Source organism: Erigeron canadensis, chromosome 7, assembly GCF_010389155.1.
Source record: "Erigeron canadensis isolate Cc75 chromosome 7, C_canadensis_v1, whole genome shotgun sequence".
In the NCBI taxonomy this organism is placed as follows: Eukaryota; Viridiplantae; Streptophyta; class Magnoliopsida; order Asterales; family Asteraceae; genus Erigeron; species Erigeron canadensis.
This window is the reverse complement of record NC_057767.1, coordinates 3834573-3848596: the sequence shown is the minus strand read 5'-3', so window position 1 is coordinate 3848596 and position 14024 is coordinate 3834573. Positions and strand designations below refer to the sequence as shown.

The 14024-nt window shown below is 33.7% G+C and overlaps 3 protein-coding genes across 3 annotated transcripts; 1 reads left to right on the top strand and 2 right to left on the bottom strand.

The window, feature by feature from the left end:
• Positions 1 to 3075: 3075 nt before the first annotated feature.
• LOC122607919 (probable beta-1,4-xylosyltransferase IRX10L) lies at positions 3076 to 6007 on the top strand. The gene is made up of 4 exons (XM_043780993.1): positions 3076 to 3271; positions 4103 to 4491; positions 4809 to 5050; positions 5230 to 6007. The coding sequence occupies exons 1-4, from the start codon at positions 3166 to 3168 to the stop codon at positions 5741 to 5743; spliced, it is 1251 nt and encodes a 416-aa protein (XP_043636928.1). The 5' UTR covers positions 3076 to 3165; the 3' UTR covers positions 5744 to 6007.
• Positions 6008 to 6408: 401 nt separating this feature from the next.
• On the bottom strand, positions 6409 to 9582 carry LOC122607538 (succinate dehydrogenase assembly factor 2, mitochondrial). The gene is made up of 5 exons (XM_043780529.1): positions 9240 to 9582; positions 7990 to 8094; positions 7759 to 7885; positions 6849 to 6917; positions 6409 to 6761 (listed from the first exon to the last, which is right to left on the bottom strand). Exons 1-5 carry the CDS (start codon positions 9365 to 9367, stop codon positions 6615 to 6617), a joined length of 576 nt encoding a protein of 191 aa, XP_043636464.1. The 5' UTR covers positions 9368 to 9582; the 3' UTR covers positions 6409 to 6614.
• Positions 9583 to 10917: 1335 nt separating this feature from the next.
• Positions 10918 to 14024, bottom strand: LOC122607700 (carbonyl reductase [NADPH] 1-like). Its single transcript, XM_043780724.1, has 4 exons — positions 13793 to 14024; positions 12929 to 13187; positions 11960 to 12154; positions 10918 to 11602 (listed from the first exon to the last, which is right to left on the bottom strand). Exons 1-4 carry the CDS (start codon positions 13909 to 13911, stop codon positions 11207 to 11209), a joined length of 969 nt encoding a protein of 322 aa, XP_043636659.1. The 5' UTR covers positions 13912 to 14024; the 3' UTR covers positions 10918 to 11206.

Below are 14024 nucleotides of genomic sequence, written 5' to 3'. Positions count from 1 at the left end.
CACCACGTCAACTTCGTTAAAAAAATTGCAGACGTCAAACTTTAGATTAGATTAAAGTTAAATACCTTTTCAAGTATTTAATTCTTAGATTTTTTGTTTTAGTAATATTTAAGTAAAAGAAAATTACATTTTTGGTTTCTTAAGTTGACACGATTTAGGTGTGTCAATTTCACTCCTTACTATAAGGTTCATGAAATCAATAGATAAAATCTCATAGATTTGTCATTTTAAAAAGTCAAACTCAAAAGATTTGGATATTACCAAATATTCATTAATTAATTGAACTAGTATCATTTGCTTTATATATGCATTTAGTTTATAATGCTTCTATATTATGTATTCGGATATTGTTATTGTAAAGTACATATGATAATTTTGTTAACATGTCATATTGTCATATACATAAGGTGTTCGGGCTATCCATATTTCTTTCATTTTTGAATTTTCACTGCATATCATTCTATCTTCCATTTATCTCACATTTTCTATCTTCATTAATAAACTCATTTTCTATCCATCTTTTATGTTTCCATCTTTGTTTTACTTCCTATCTCTATCCTTGATCCAAGGTAGCCGAAGGACGGATTTTGACTAAGTTTTGTTTCTAGGGATGGATTTTGACTAAGCTTTGTTTTTAGGGATGATGACATCGGAATGTAACTAGCATTGTAAATTAAATGCATATACATAAGGTGTTAGGGCTATCCCTCCTTTTTCATTTTCAAATTTTTACTCCACATCATTTATCTTCCATTTATCTCACATCTTCTATCTTCACTAATAAACTCATTTTTCATTCATCTTTTATCTTCCATCTTTGTTTTTAAGAACAATAGCTTCGAAATATGACTAACTATACCAAAATGGTTGTTACCTACTTGGGCATTCACTCAATGTAAGTGTCTATGAATATTGTGCAATCAACATAAAGATTTTTTTCATTTGGATCAATGAATGTAAGGACCTGTATGTTTATTTTGTTCAAACAATGTAAGGTTCTTACATACTTTACGTGGATTGAACAAATTTTATAGGTACTTATATTGATTGACCGATTGAGTAGTTCACTATACTACATAATCACTTTGACATAGTTGGTTACACTATTATCCTTTATTTTTACTTCAATAGAGTTGGTGAGTGAAAGGTGCCATGTGCGTGTAAGGGTTGGAAGAAGAAATGGGAGATCACCATCTCCAAACTACTAGTGACGGAAAGATGAGAAGCGAGTTTAAGTTAAAACCCCTTAAAAGTTGAGATACAAAATACTTTGTGGTTGCTTTTTAGTTTTTATAAATATAAAAATACATTTTAAATCAGATAGATTTATACCCGATGCTGCAACCTGCGATACCACTAGAAGGGGATGGAGGAACGGACGGAGCATACCTTCCTCCGTTCCTCCGTCTATAGATGTTGTCTATGCAATGTGTACTTTCGTATACAATCATATGATATTTGAAATTTTTTTAAACGCCGTAAAAAGAATTCTATATTGGATATCTATTATATAAATATTATTATATAAATAAAACAAAATTTTGATGACATAATTATTTTTCAAAAATATCTTACATGACAACCTCAAAGTTTTTTTTAATAATTATCTTTTTTTATTTAATTGTTTTATGACATCATCTTCTAACTTTTATTTATAATCCTTTTACTATGAAGTGTTTTTAAAACCTAACCAAGCCTAATGTAAAACATTTTTTTTATCCAACCATATGTCATAATTTATCAATGGCGTCTCACTAATTCTATTATCATTTTCTTTTTAACTTACTCATTACTAGTTTTTACAATTTAAGTATGATTTCAAAAAACCATTGGTACATTATTGATTATATCCAATTTACTTTGTTTTCATAATTGTGTTTCGTTATTATCATTTATTAGTACTAGCACAGTACCCGTGCAATGCGGCGGTGGTGGTCATGACGGCGGTCAGTAGTGTCGGCGATAGGTGGTGATGACACGAGTGTGTTGCAGGTTGATGTAAATGTAATTGATGTTAGAGGTAATTGATCTAAAAGGGGTAGTGGGATGTTTTAGAAAATAATGGATTAATGATGTAAACTATTCCATTAAGGGTATTATGGTCATTTTGCATCTCTTTTTTTTCTAACTTTCAACAAAAGTGCATAATTTTTATTTAATAAGTATATATGAGTTCAGTAATAACAGTTAGACATGTATATAGTAAACGAAATAATATGTAGAAGCACCATCAATCTGGTCAACATTTTTATGTTTTTGTATTACGTAAATACATTTTCGCCCGAGTATTGGTCACTTTTTCTAAAAAAAGATTCAAATCATAGCATGTCCACAATCGTATGGTTTTTTATTTTTATCGTCACTTTTTATAAATATGTAAGTAGTGTTGTTTTTTATGTTTATCTTTTTGTATTCAATACCCTTAATATCTTTAATAGATACCCAGTTTATAAGCTAGTTTACATATACAACAGATTATATATTAAGATTAATTACATTTTTAGACATTCATTTCAAAGTTTGATTTATCATCTGATGTATGGTCAAAGATGATTTTCATATCACTTAGTTTTTCATCTAAAAGATTCGGGCTATTATTGTACTAACACTAATTATTATATTTAATGGGCCTAATCATAGAAACCCTTTATGTTTAACTAATTACACATGTAACAACACCCTTGTTCTAAAATTTTTAGTATCACCAAATACAATGGTCTAACAGCTTTGACAACTAGATGAAACCAACCTGTATTTATTTATTTATTATATTATATATAATATATAATAGTAATATAATAGTATAATATAATGATATAATATTAGCATCAACAGGAGTGGACACTTGAACAACTTAACATTCTTCTCCACATTGTTTCTTTAAGCAATATTCATATGCCCATCTCTTTTATTACATGTGTGCATTTGCTTCTAAATTATTCATATATGTATGTATCAATCACTATTGCAATATGAAATGTCAATTTTCAAGAAAGGGTCTTACAATCTAACAACCAATTTGTCTAATGACATGCCAACTATCTCTTTACATATTTAAACTCAAATACATATATAATATGTGAAATGTTCTGTCATTAACCAAATCATTCCATTTTTTTTTTATTGCACTTCACATTTTTCAATTCGAGATATTGTAGGTTAAAGATGATGAACTTGAATTTCAGTTTGCTGTTGCTTGTTTGCTTTGTGTTTATGTTCAATGTTGATGCTTTTGAGCTACGTAAAGGTCAGAAAACGGAGCGAATATCAGGTGATTCTCACACTAGCTTTAAATTTCTTGTTTTGCTATAATGTAGATGCTTTCTGGGATTTCCTTTGCCATTTTTATAACTCGCTGGTTTAGATTGGTGGGGACAGTCTTGACCCCAGGTGCCATCTTGGCACCAGCCATTGTCCACCCTACAAGGATGAATCCAGGCAACCACCTGGCATAGTGGTGCACCACATAAGGCCAGGTTTCTGGTGGCAGTAAAGAGCATTGGTGGTAAAATGAGTATCTGTTCAAAATTTTAATACTGGTTGGGTTTAACCTGTTTCATAACAAGTTCATACTTTTTACCAATTTGGTTATGGCCCGAATCAAGTGAGTGGGTCAGCTTAGTTATGGTAGGAGGAAACATGATTTTTCCGAACATATGTTTAAGTTACTAGATTTCTGCTGGAAAATGTAGGAACTAAATTGAGAATTGGTTTTTGAAAAAACCTTAAAACAGAAAACCACTGATAAATCTGGAGCTGAAATCTAAACCAGATGTAGCTAGTAGATGTTTGGTCTGTTACTGTTTTAGTTCCTCGGCCTTCACTTTTTTGAAGTTTCAGTAGAAGGAACCCTATAACATTATAATAGTGTAATATGATTAACTCCATTCGTTAGAATAGCTTCCATGGAGTCTCTGCACCTATCCTTTTTAGTTTTGTCAGACTGGACCAAGTTTTACACACCCATCACCCATGCCCATTTGTGTTCTGTAGCCTCCCTTTTGAGGGTAAATGGGTGGGAACCCTCTCGTCCCATGTACCATTTTAGTACTCAGAGCGCACCCTTTTGGTGATTAACCCAGGTAAGTGTTGTACTATCTAGGTAGTGCTGGTGATGTATTAGATGATAACCCACTTGGAAGGCTGAAAGTCTATGTTTACGAGCTTCCTAGCAAGTACAACAAGAAAATTCTGCAGAAAGATCCTCGATGTCTCAACCACATGTTTGCTGCTGAGATATATATGCATCAGTTCCTGTTATCGAGTCCCATTCGAACTTTAAATCCAGAGGAGGCTGATTGGTTTTATACACCTGTTTACACCACATGTGACTTAACGCCAAATGGCCTCCCTTTACCATTCAAAGCACCACGAGTGATGAGAAGTGCAGTTCAACTTATTTCTTCTAATTGGCCTTATTGGAATCGGACAGAAGGGGCTGATCACTTCTTCATCGTACCACATGATTTTGGTGCTTGCTTTCATTATCAGGTACAAATCTACAATCTATCTTTTAAATTATGGTAGAAGTGGTAAAATGGATGGGTTAGTTGGTAGGGTAATATGTCCAGATGGGTCGGGTCCGGTAGGATTGACCCAAAAACCTTCTGCCTGATGTTTGTGGACTTCCTATGATGGACATGTAATTTCTGCAAAATGTATCTCTCTTTATAAACTAACTACACTTATGTTTTAGAAACACACTTTGGTTCCGTTTTAACCTGTACAACCCAATTGACCATTTCCACTTTTACTACTTATTTAACTAACCTTTTTGACCTGTTTGACCCTCCAACTGCTATTTTCAGGAAGAAAAAGCCATTGAAAGAGGCATTCTTTCTCTGCTCCAGCGCGCTACATTGGTTCAAACATTCGGCCAAAAGAATCATGTTTGCTTAAAGGATGGTTCGATCACAGTTCCTCCATATGCACCTGCCCAGAAGATTCAATCCCATTTGATTCCACCAAGTACTCCTCGGTCCATCTTTGTCTACTTCAGAGGATTGTTTTATGATGTGGGAAACGACCCTGAAGGGGGTTATTATGCAAGGTATGTCTCTACTACTCTTATTACATGAAAATTGCAACGTTTCACAATTAGAAGTGCTTGAACCACACAAGATTAAACTGCCATTACACAACCAGTCCGTTTTGGTACCTCTAATGGTAATAAGTCGATAGCTATTCTTTTCTCCACTTTGAAACTAAGCTATGTATATGAACCTGCAGAGGAGCAAGAGCAGCAGTATGGGAGAACTTCAAAAACAACCCTCTCTTCGACATCTCAACCGACCATCCAACAACATACTATGAAGATATGCAGCGATCCATATTCTGTTTATGCCCACTCGGGTGGGCTCCATGGAGTCCAAGACTAGTAGAGGCAGTGGTATTTGGTTGCATCCCAGTTATCATTGCAGACGATATTGTCTTACCTTTTGCTGATGCTATCCCATGGGAGGAAATTGGTGTGTATGTAGACGAAAAAGATGTCCCTAATCTCGACACCATCCTCACATCAATTCCACCAGAAGTCATATTAAGAAAACAGAGATTGCTTGCAAATCCATCAATGAAGCAAGCTATGCTGTTCCCACATCCTGCTCAAACAGGTGATGCTTTCCATCAAATCTTGAATGGTCTTGCACGTAAATTGCCTCATGACAAAAGCGTATACTTGAGGAACGGAGAGAAGGTTTTAAACTGGACTGCCGGTCCTGTCAGTGATCTGAAACCTTGGTAGCTGCTAACATGTTTGCAGCTGAGTTTTGTGAGCCGTATGCTGGTAGGGAGAATCTTACATGGGCTGGTTAGTTTAAACTGTAAACTTTGGTCTTACTGAGAGTTGTTTGAGGTAATGAAAGCAGATAAAGAACAGAGTATTCAACCACCGAAACATGGTGCATATATTGGCATCCTTGTTGGTTAAAATAGTGAAGATAATTGGTTCTGTATAGAAGTGGCAAATTCAGCCCATTTATGAAAAATATTAAAAAGAATTGAGTCATACTGTAGTCATGGTTCAATAGTCACTTAACATGCATTCAAAATTTCAAATGCCTGCAATATCCCAAACTTGAAACTACTTGTATTGAAAAGTACTCATCTTATAATTTTCAAATATATTCTTGCTAATACTTGTGAGATAGATTATAGACAAGCTACAAAAAAAAAGGTTCAACAAGTGCCAGCCATTTGGTTTGACACAAATATAACTACTAAACTTGACATGTTACCTGACCTGCCAGTTTTGCAACCTCTGGATGTGGGAGTACAGGATGTGGGATTGTGGGTGATAACACAATCCTATAATACTGACGGTCTCAATACTTCTCAACAATTGACTTAAGAATAAATACTCCAAGAAAACATAACAATACTTAATATGTCATCACAAAACAATCATAATGATAAAAAAAATATTTTATTCAAGCCTCGATGCCATTATATACTAATTACTAAGGTATACAACAATATTCATACATCTTCAATGCATATAACACTATATAGATTTAAGGGTCTTATGCAATTACACATATTTAGCTTATAACGGATTTATTCTTGTTGCTTTTCGCATAAGTGAACTTAACTATGGAAATGAGCCATTGGAAGGTCTACTGATTACCAACAATGGGGCTATCACGACCTTTCTTGAAATCATCCCATCCTCTCACCCATGGTTGGCCAGGTGTAGCCCTTGTCTGAGGAGAAGCATAGTTGTCAAGGTTATTCATTACCTTACTGCGCACTTCAATAAATACCTATTATACAAATAAGCTTGTCATGAGAGAAGAAACATATAAAAAATGGTTACATTATTCCAGGTTTTTATGTGATGTGTAACTCACGGGATTCGTGTTGATTGCTTCAGGGGGTTGCTCCTGCCCAGTAAGCCATTTCCACAAATCTGGATTTTCCTGCAACAGGCAGAGTAATATGAAAAAAAAAAATACAGGCACGTATATATAAAACCAAAAGGTACCACTCATCAAAGCAAGAGGTTGCAAAATGGGTGGTTTATGAAACACATCAATGCAGGAGATTTTTGGTCCCGTCGGGTCTCTTTCCGCCATCTTTCTTAATGATTAGTAGTGTATCAAATACGATAACATTTGATCTAACATTTGTATTAAAAATAAAATGAAGTATTACGCGTTGAAATACAGTTCGTTTTACCCCGTTCAACTTGTATCCTTCCAAGCACATTTAATGTGATTATACCCATTTGACAGCTTAGGAGGTCGTTTGGACTTTCATAGACTTGGACAACTCTCCTCTTTTCGACCAAGCAATTTTGACATGTTCAATTATAGCTAACATTATAGATCTGACCCTTGTGGAATTTGACACAATCCAAGTTCACCCATTTTGTACAACACAATGTCATACATATCAGCTCTAGAATTACATGTCTTAACAAAAGTATCTCTTATATAAATAAAGAAAATTGTGATGATGTCATCTCTATTAAAGGAAAACCTACTTGTCATTGTGAAATAATTTTTTACTAATTATTTTTTTTATTTAATTAATTTATGACATCATATTTAATTAAATTTTGATTTTCTATTCCTTCATTAAATATTTTAGTTTGTTACATGTGAATGGGTTACATGCTTTCTTTTAAGTTTTTTATATATATTTTTTGTACAAACATTTTTTAAGTAAATTAAAGTATATTTTTTTTATCTGCCCGCGTAATACGCGGGTTACTAAGCTAGTAACATGATAATTAACAATTATGTTCCCAAAACGTACCAGGTTAAGGACATCGACAAGTGACTTGATCCCTTTCTCATCCAATGATCTAATGTGATTCTCCACCCAACTGCCCAATACTAAATCAAGCTCAAGAAACCCCCTTTGTTTACTCCTATACACCAATCTATCCGTACAAAAACAGATGTCATCATCAATCTTGTAAAATGCTTCTTAATCACTGAACAATTCAAATATAGAAATTTAAAAAATAATAATAATAAGACAAACCTGTTCACTAATTGTCGTTTGCTTTCTTCATTAGACAAATCAAAGTCCATCAACTCAACACCATTATTTGAAGAATAGAAACGAGAGAACGAGTTAATGCCAGGCCTACAAATTACTTAACAACATCAGTAAAAGATCAAAATTGACCAAAATACAGAGACATGCACATTTCCAAAATTAGACAATACAAAGCCCCAAAGTTACATACATAACTAGGCAAAACACACAGACACACACACATATAAATCACAAGGCATGAATATACACAATAGAATGACATCTTAAGACCTGAGGCCAACAATTTACATTAAAACATCACCTGAATTACAAGTATACGCAAACACACACACTGACACAGACACATGTAGAAAACTCTACAAAAAATAACGTACAAACATCTTCAATAGTAGAACAAAATCATGCAACACACACCATTAGGTAAACAAATGGCCCGACAATTACATAAGAGCATCAACCAAAGAACAAATTTTTATAAATAAGGCAAAACACACAGTGAATTTTAGTATAAACACATGGCCGAAAAATTACACAATAACATGAATCCTACACAAAATGGAAAACTGCACAAAAGGTAATTCTACTTATGGACAATTCTTATTCAAGCACATAACTTTTTTGTAAGAAATGATTTAAGGACTTTTGACTTTTAATTCCTGACCAATTTAAAGTAGATAACTATTTAATGGCATAAACTTCTTCTTTTCTAATCGATTTATGGAAATTTCTGATCAATTTAAAGTAAACAGTCACGAAACAACGGCAAAGTTTCGGTATTTAACATGGCTTTTACATATAAAAATAATCAACATATACCTTTAAGAAATCATTATGCCTCAAACAGTTAATAACAGATCTACATTAACAAGAAAGAAATTCAAGTTGAAATTATGGTGAACATTTTGTATATTCGGGCATGATACGAAACCAAACCAATCATCGAGTTAGTTACTTCAATTCATCATCAACTTAAAAATCGAGCCGAAATCGATATTACATCCTTATATCGAAAGTATACTTTTCAGAAAATGATGCATTACACTCACACATACACACACACAGAGTTATACTAAAAAGGGGCCTGAAATATATATACATACATATATATATACTAATATATATAATCAAGCAAAAAACACATTTTATAAAATTGATGAAACACATACTACAAATATATATGTAAAACACAAAACAAAAAGAAAAAGAAAGAAAGAAGAAGCATGAAAATATACCTATAAACAGATTGATACGAAACGACGCCGTTTGAGGAGGTAGCAGAAGCAGCAGCGTGTAGCCTAGCGGGAGCTGAATTGATGAGGCGAGAAATGCCAAATAATACAGATTTTCTTAAATTCGCCATTATTATTATTATTATTATTAATGTATTAAACTGTAGAGTTTGATTTTGAAGGATGTGTTAATAATAAAATTGATATTTAGAGATTCAGAAGTTGGCGTGACGGAGATATAATTAGAGGCGGTTGTGATATATATATATATATATGTGTGTGTGTGTGTGTGATCGGCGGTTGTGCACCGTGGCAATTTTTCGGCCGCTTTCAAACAAAAGTGTATGTGTCGGGTTTTTTGAGTTCCGGGTTACTCGAATTTTTCAGATTTTTAAGAGTTCAAAATTAAAATCCTGAAAAAACTAGTTAATTGACTGAATAAATAAATAAAGTAAATAAATAATACTCTATATGTATAGTTAATACAGTTATTTTTGTTTATCTATAACTTTCTTATTTTTTTATATCCAAAATACACTTATTTCTTAATCCTAATTTTATATACTTAATCTATACTTTTATACCATTTAATAAACAAAATTCCCCTCTTTAAAAGTTACGGAGAAATTATCTAAAGTACCATTAATAATTAAATTACAATATAAGTCATTTATTCAAAATATCTCACCAATTACCTTTACATCAATCATCTATATCATTCGACGCTGTCTCCACCACCAACTATCGCCCCCACCACAACATCTTTGCTGCCACAACCACAGCCGCATTGTGCGAGTCTCGTGCTAGTTAAATAAAAAACAAACACTTTTAATAATTTAATAGATTAAGTATTAAGTTCAAACACCAGCTAAAATTTATTAATTTGAGTTCCTAGAATTGTACCAGGCCCATTGGGACACATAACTTTTCAATAAGTTCAAAAATTCTTAATATCATCTCCAACTTTGAAATGTTTAACTCGATAAAGTATATAATGTTTGTTTGTTATTGATTATGTAATATTTAAATATGAAAATACTAGCTACATATCGAGTTATGAATAGAATATTATCACTATTTAAACCTCTGGATTTACCTTTAAGCATTGATAATTTTGATTACAAACCACTCGACAGCCAGTATAAATCTTAATCTGTAAACATATACTGCAATTCGCAGATAAAATAAAAACCCACAAGTGTGAACAATATGTAAGAAAGGCAATCAAGTGTGTTAATGTAATTCATTTCATCTTGTGTTAATGCATAAGCTTATTCATTTCATCTTGTGAATAAGCTTATGCAATCAAGTGTGTTAAGATTAGTTATCAAGATTTTTTTAAAAGCGAAGTGGATATCATTGTAAAGCCAAAAGGCAAAGTACACTCTTTATGGAGTACCAACAAAAAGAGAGAATTTTTTTAAGGGCAAACCTAGTTTATCAATGGCAGAAATGAGCTAACAATCGAAGTCCAAATTCCCTTTTCTATGAAAAACCTTTCTCAATTTCTTAGGCCAAGAGGGTTGAATTACACTAACAAAATTAACAAAATTCAAATTCAGTTCAAATCAGATTAGAAATGACAAAAGAATAAGCAGGCGGGTTACACGTTCCACTGTGCCGAGATTTGAGGTGCAGGTGGTGATACAAAATTCAAATTCAGTTCAAATCAGATTAGAAATGACAAAAGAATAAATGTTATAAAAAAATGCACCATAAAAATGTGACTCTTTATATTTTAACTACAAGTTCTTAAACATAGCAAATTCCTATGCTACAAAATGTAACATGTGTATGCTATCTAATTTACACATTATTCTTCTCTGACAAGCCAAATGCAAAACTTTAAATAGTACAGCACATCTTTCAACAACGCCAATACCTTGGTGCATTACTTATCAAAAGTCAGCGAACCATCACGAACCAGCTTGAGGAACAAAGATAGCCTCTTACCAGTAAGAAAACTGCTTTCAGAAATTTATTTCACGTCTCTCTGCAAAGAATTTACCACTAGTACACTGGTCCGGATACAAGGCAAGCCATACGGCTGTATCAGCTCCTTCCTCGGGTGGAGTTATGCCTGCCCAGCCAGTCATGGCAGTTCTGACCCAGCCCGGGCAGCAGCAATTGATAAATATCTTGTTACCATCAGGTCGATCTGAGAGTTCCTTGGCCATCAGCCTTGTATATGCGTTGACTGCAAGCTTTGACAATGAATAGTCTGTATTATTTTGAGGCCATCCTCCGGATATCCAACTTCCATCTTTGGCTTGCTCTAAGAACTTGTTCATAGTTGTGTCAATTAGGTCCTCTGATAACGATTCCACATCTTCTAATTGCTGTCTCAAAGTGACATCTGCAATCCTCTGATAAGGAATTTTAGCAAATGTTAGATCATGCAGAACTAGACAAAATAAAGAGCTAAGACTAGAGGTTGCCATCGCTTCTAAAAATGGGAAAAACTGGGTTGGGCTGGGCTGGATTGTATCACAAACGGATCAGAAATGGGCCAAACGAGTTGAAAGTTACCCAAAGTCTACTATTGAATGCATAAACCTCCTAAAAAGGTACTGTATATTGAATTAAAGCTAAGACAAATTTAGAGGTGGCGATTTCAACCCAAGAGTTTCTTAAAATCATATCTATTATTCCAAGTTAGCTTAGAGCTATAACGGGACAAGGTATTTCTTTAGATTTATTGAAGAAAATAAGATCTTACATACATTTCTCCTGCCATTAAGTCTTCCCAGCCGTGAGCTCACCATAACAATCCGAGCCCCTTCAGCAGAAGGCCTCATCAATGGAATCATAGCTTTAGTCATGTTTTTGGTACCAACATAGTTGGTGTTGATCACCTTTTCAGCAAAGTCGACAGAATTCTCTGATCCAGTATTATGACTTACGCCTGCATTGTTTATCTGTAAAGTTCGCAATAAGTATATCTGGTGGATACTAGATTAATGTGTTTGCCCTAACCTAAGGTAAATTTGAAGTCATGAAATAACAGATAAATGTTACAGAGGGCCAATAGTCTATCAAGTCAATACTCCTTCCACCAAAAAAGTATGTTTTTTTTTTCTCCACTATATTTTACAAGATAACTAAAGAAAAGCCAAATGGGCGTGATTTTTTGACACAAAACACCACTGGTCCAATACTCTTGATTTATCTATAAATAATTTGTGTCGAATACTCGAATATAATTACAAAAACATTTATATAATAGTTTAATTATAATCCAAGTTCAAAAGTTTCCAGTAAAATGGTTAAGGAGATTTTATGCATTAGAAAAATATGCTTTGGGCAGATTTAAACCTATTGACTGCTTTTCATTTAATAGCTATCACTATATCTTTTATACCTTCTTTTTACCAAGTGAAGATAAAACATGACCTTCATCAAGTTATCCAAAAAGAAACAGAACAAAAATTTGACCCCTCTAAAGATCATTCTACTTTAAAAGGCAAGATTCAGTTACATTTGCTTCTGCAAATATGTGCTTTGTGCACTGGATGCACACACAGTTTGCAAAGTTATATATAGTCGGATTAGTGGCAAAGACTTCATAACAGTTTCTATGCTGACTCAATTGACTTTCAGATAAATGCAAAAACTCAACGAAAACTGAAAATACTGAAGAAAATAGTTATGATGCAAAGCAGCACAACGACATTCAAGTGACAGCATATTACCAGAATATCTATACCGCCATACGTTTCTTTTACCCAAGTGGTAAACAAATCAATAGATTCATGATCAACAACATCGAGTTGATGAAAGACGACTTTTAAGCCTTCTTCTTGTAGGACCTTAGTTGCTTCTTCCCCAACAGTAGCATCTCTTGAAGTGAGAACAACTGTCAACCCATGTACCGCCAGTTGGCGCGTAATCTCAAACCCGATCCCTCGATTAGCACCGGTCACCACAGCTATTGTTTCTGCAGACCACCACCTAAATATTTCAAAACATTAAATCATAGACAAATTTTTTTTAAAAGTGATGCACGGAAATGCAGTAAGTTTTCATCACTAATTAGTAATTTTTTTTAACTATTTATTTATTTATTTATTTAGAACGGCGTGAAAGTTGGTTAGTGGTTCTAACCCTAGCAAAGTAGCAATGACCATCTAAGCGGGCAACATCCTAGAGATTGGAACATGAAGGCACGCCTGGAGACCAAGGGTGCGATTACTTCTAGTTTTTAACTCGGAAGCCTAGAAATGACTACTGCCTGGTGAATATTCAGAAATTTGACCTTTTTCTTTGACTAAATTGGGACCTTATTAGTTTTGAAGCCGAGTCATAACCTTAAGTCCTTAAGAAAGTTAATAAAAATAAGAAAAATGATTAATCAATCTAATTGGTGTGCCCAAAGATATGTCTAAAACCTTAAGAATTTAAGGTGTGGATTCCACTAATTCTCTTTCCTAATCTTGCCTCCTGATTTTTCCACATGTCATCATCTTACGATTAGGCACATCTTTATGCACACCAAGTAGGTTGATTTATCATTATCCTAAAAATAATAATAAAGAGAAATAAGAAAAGAAACGTACCTTTGGTGAAGGGGATAAGGAATAGCACGGAGAAGAGAGATTTGTTGGTGACGTTTTTCTCTGTTTTCTTTTGCTCTCTCTTTTTTATTCATTCGTTTTCCTTCTGTTTTAACTTCCATTTTAAACTCCCAATTGAGTCACCGTGAAATCAAGGTTGGCTTTTCTTTCGTTGTTATTGCCGGTGTGCAGTCATACCCCTCGACTTATTTTAATTTTTACTTTTAGCTAGCCC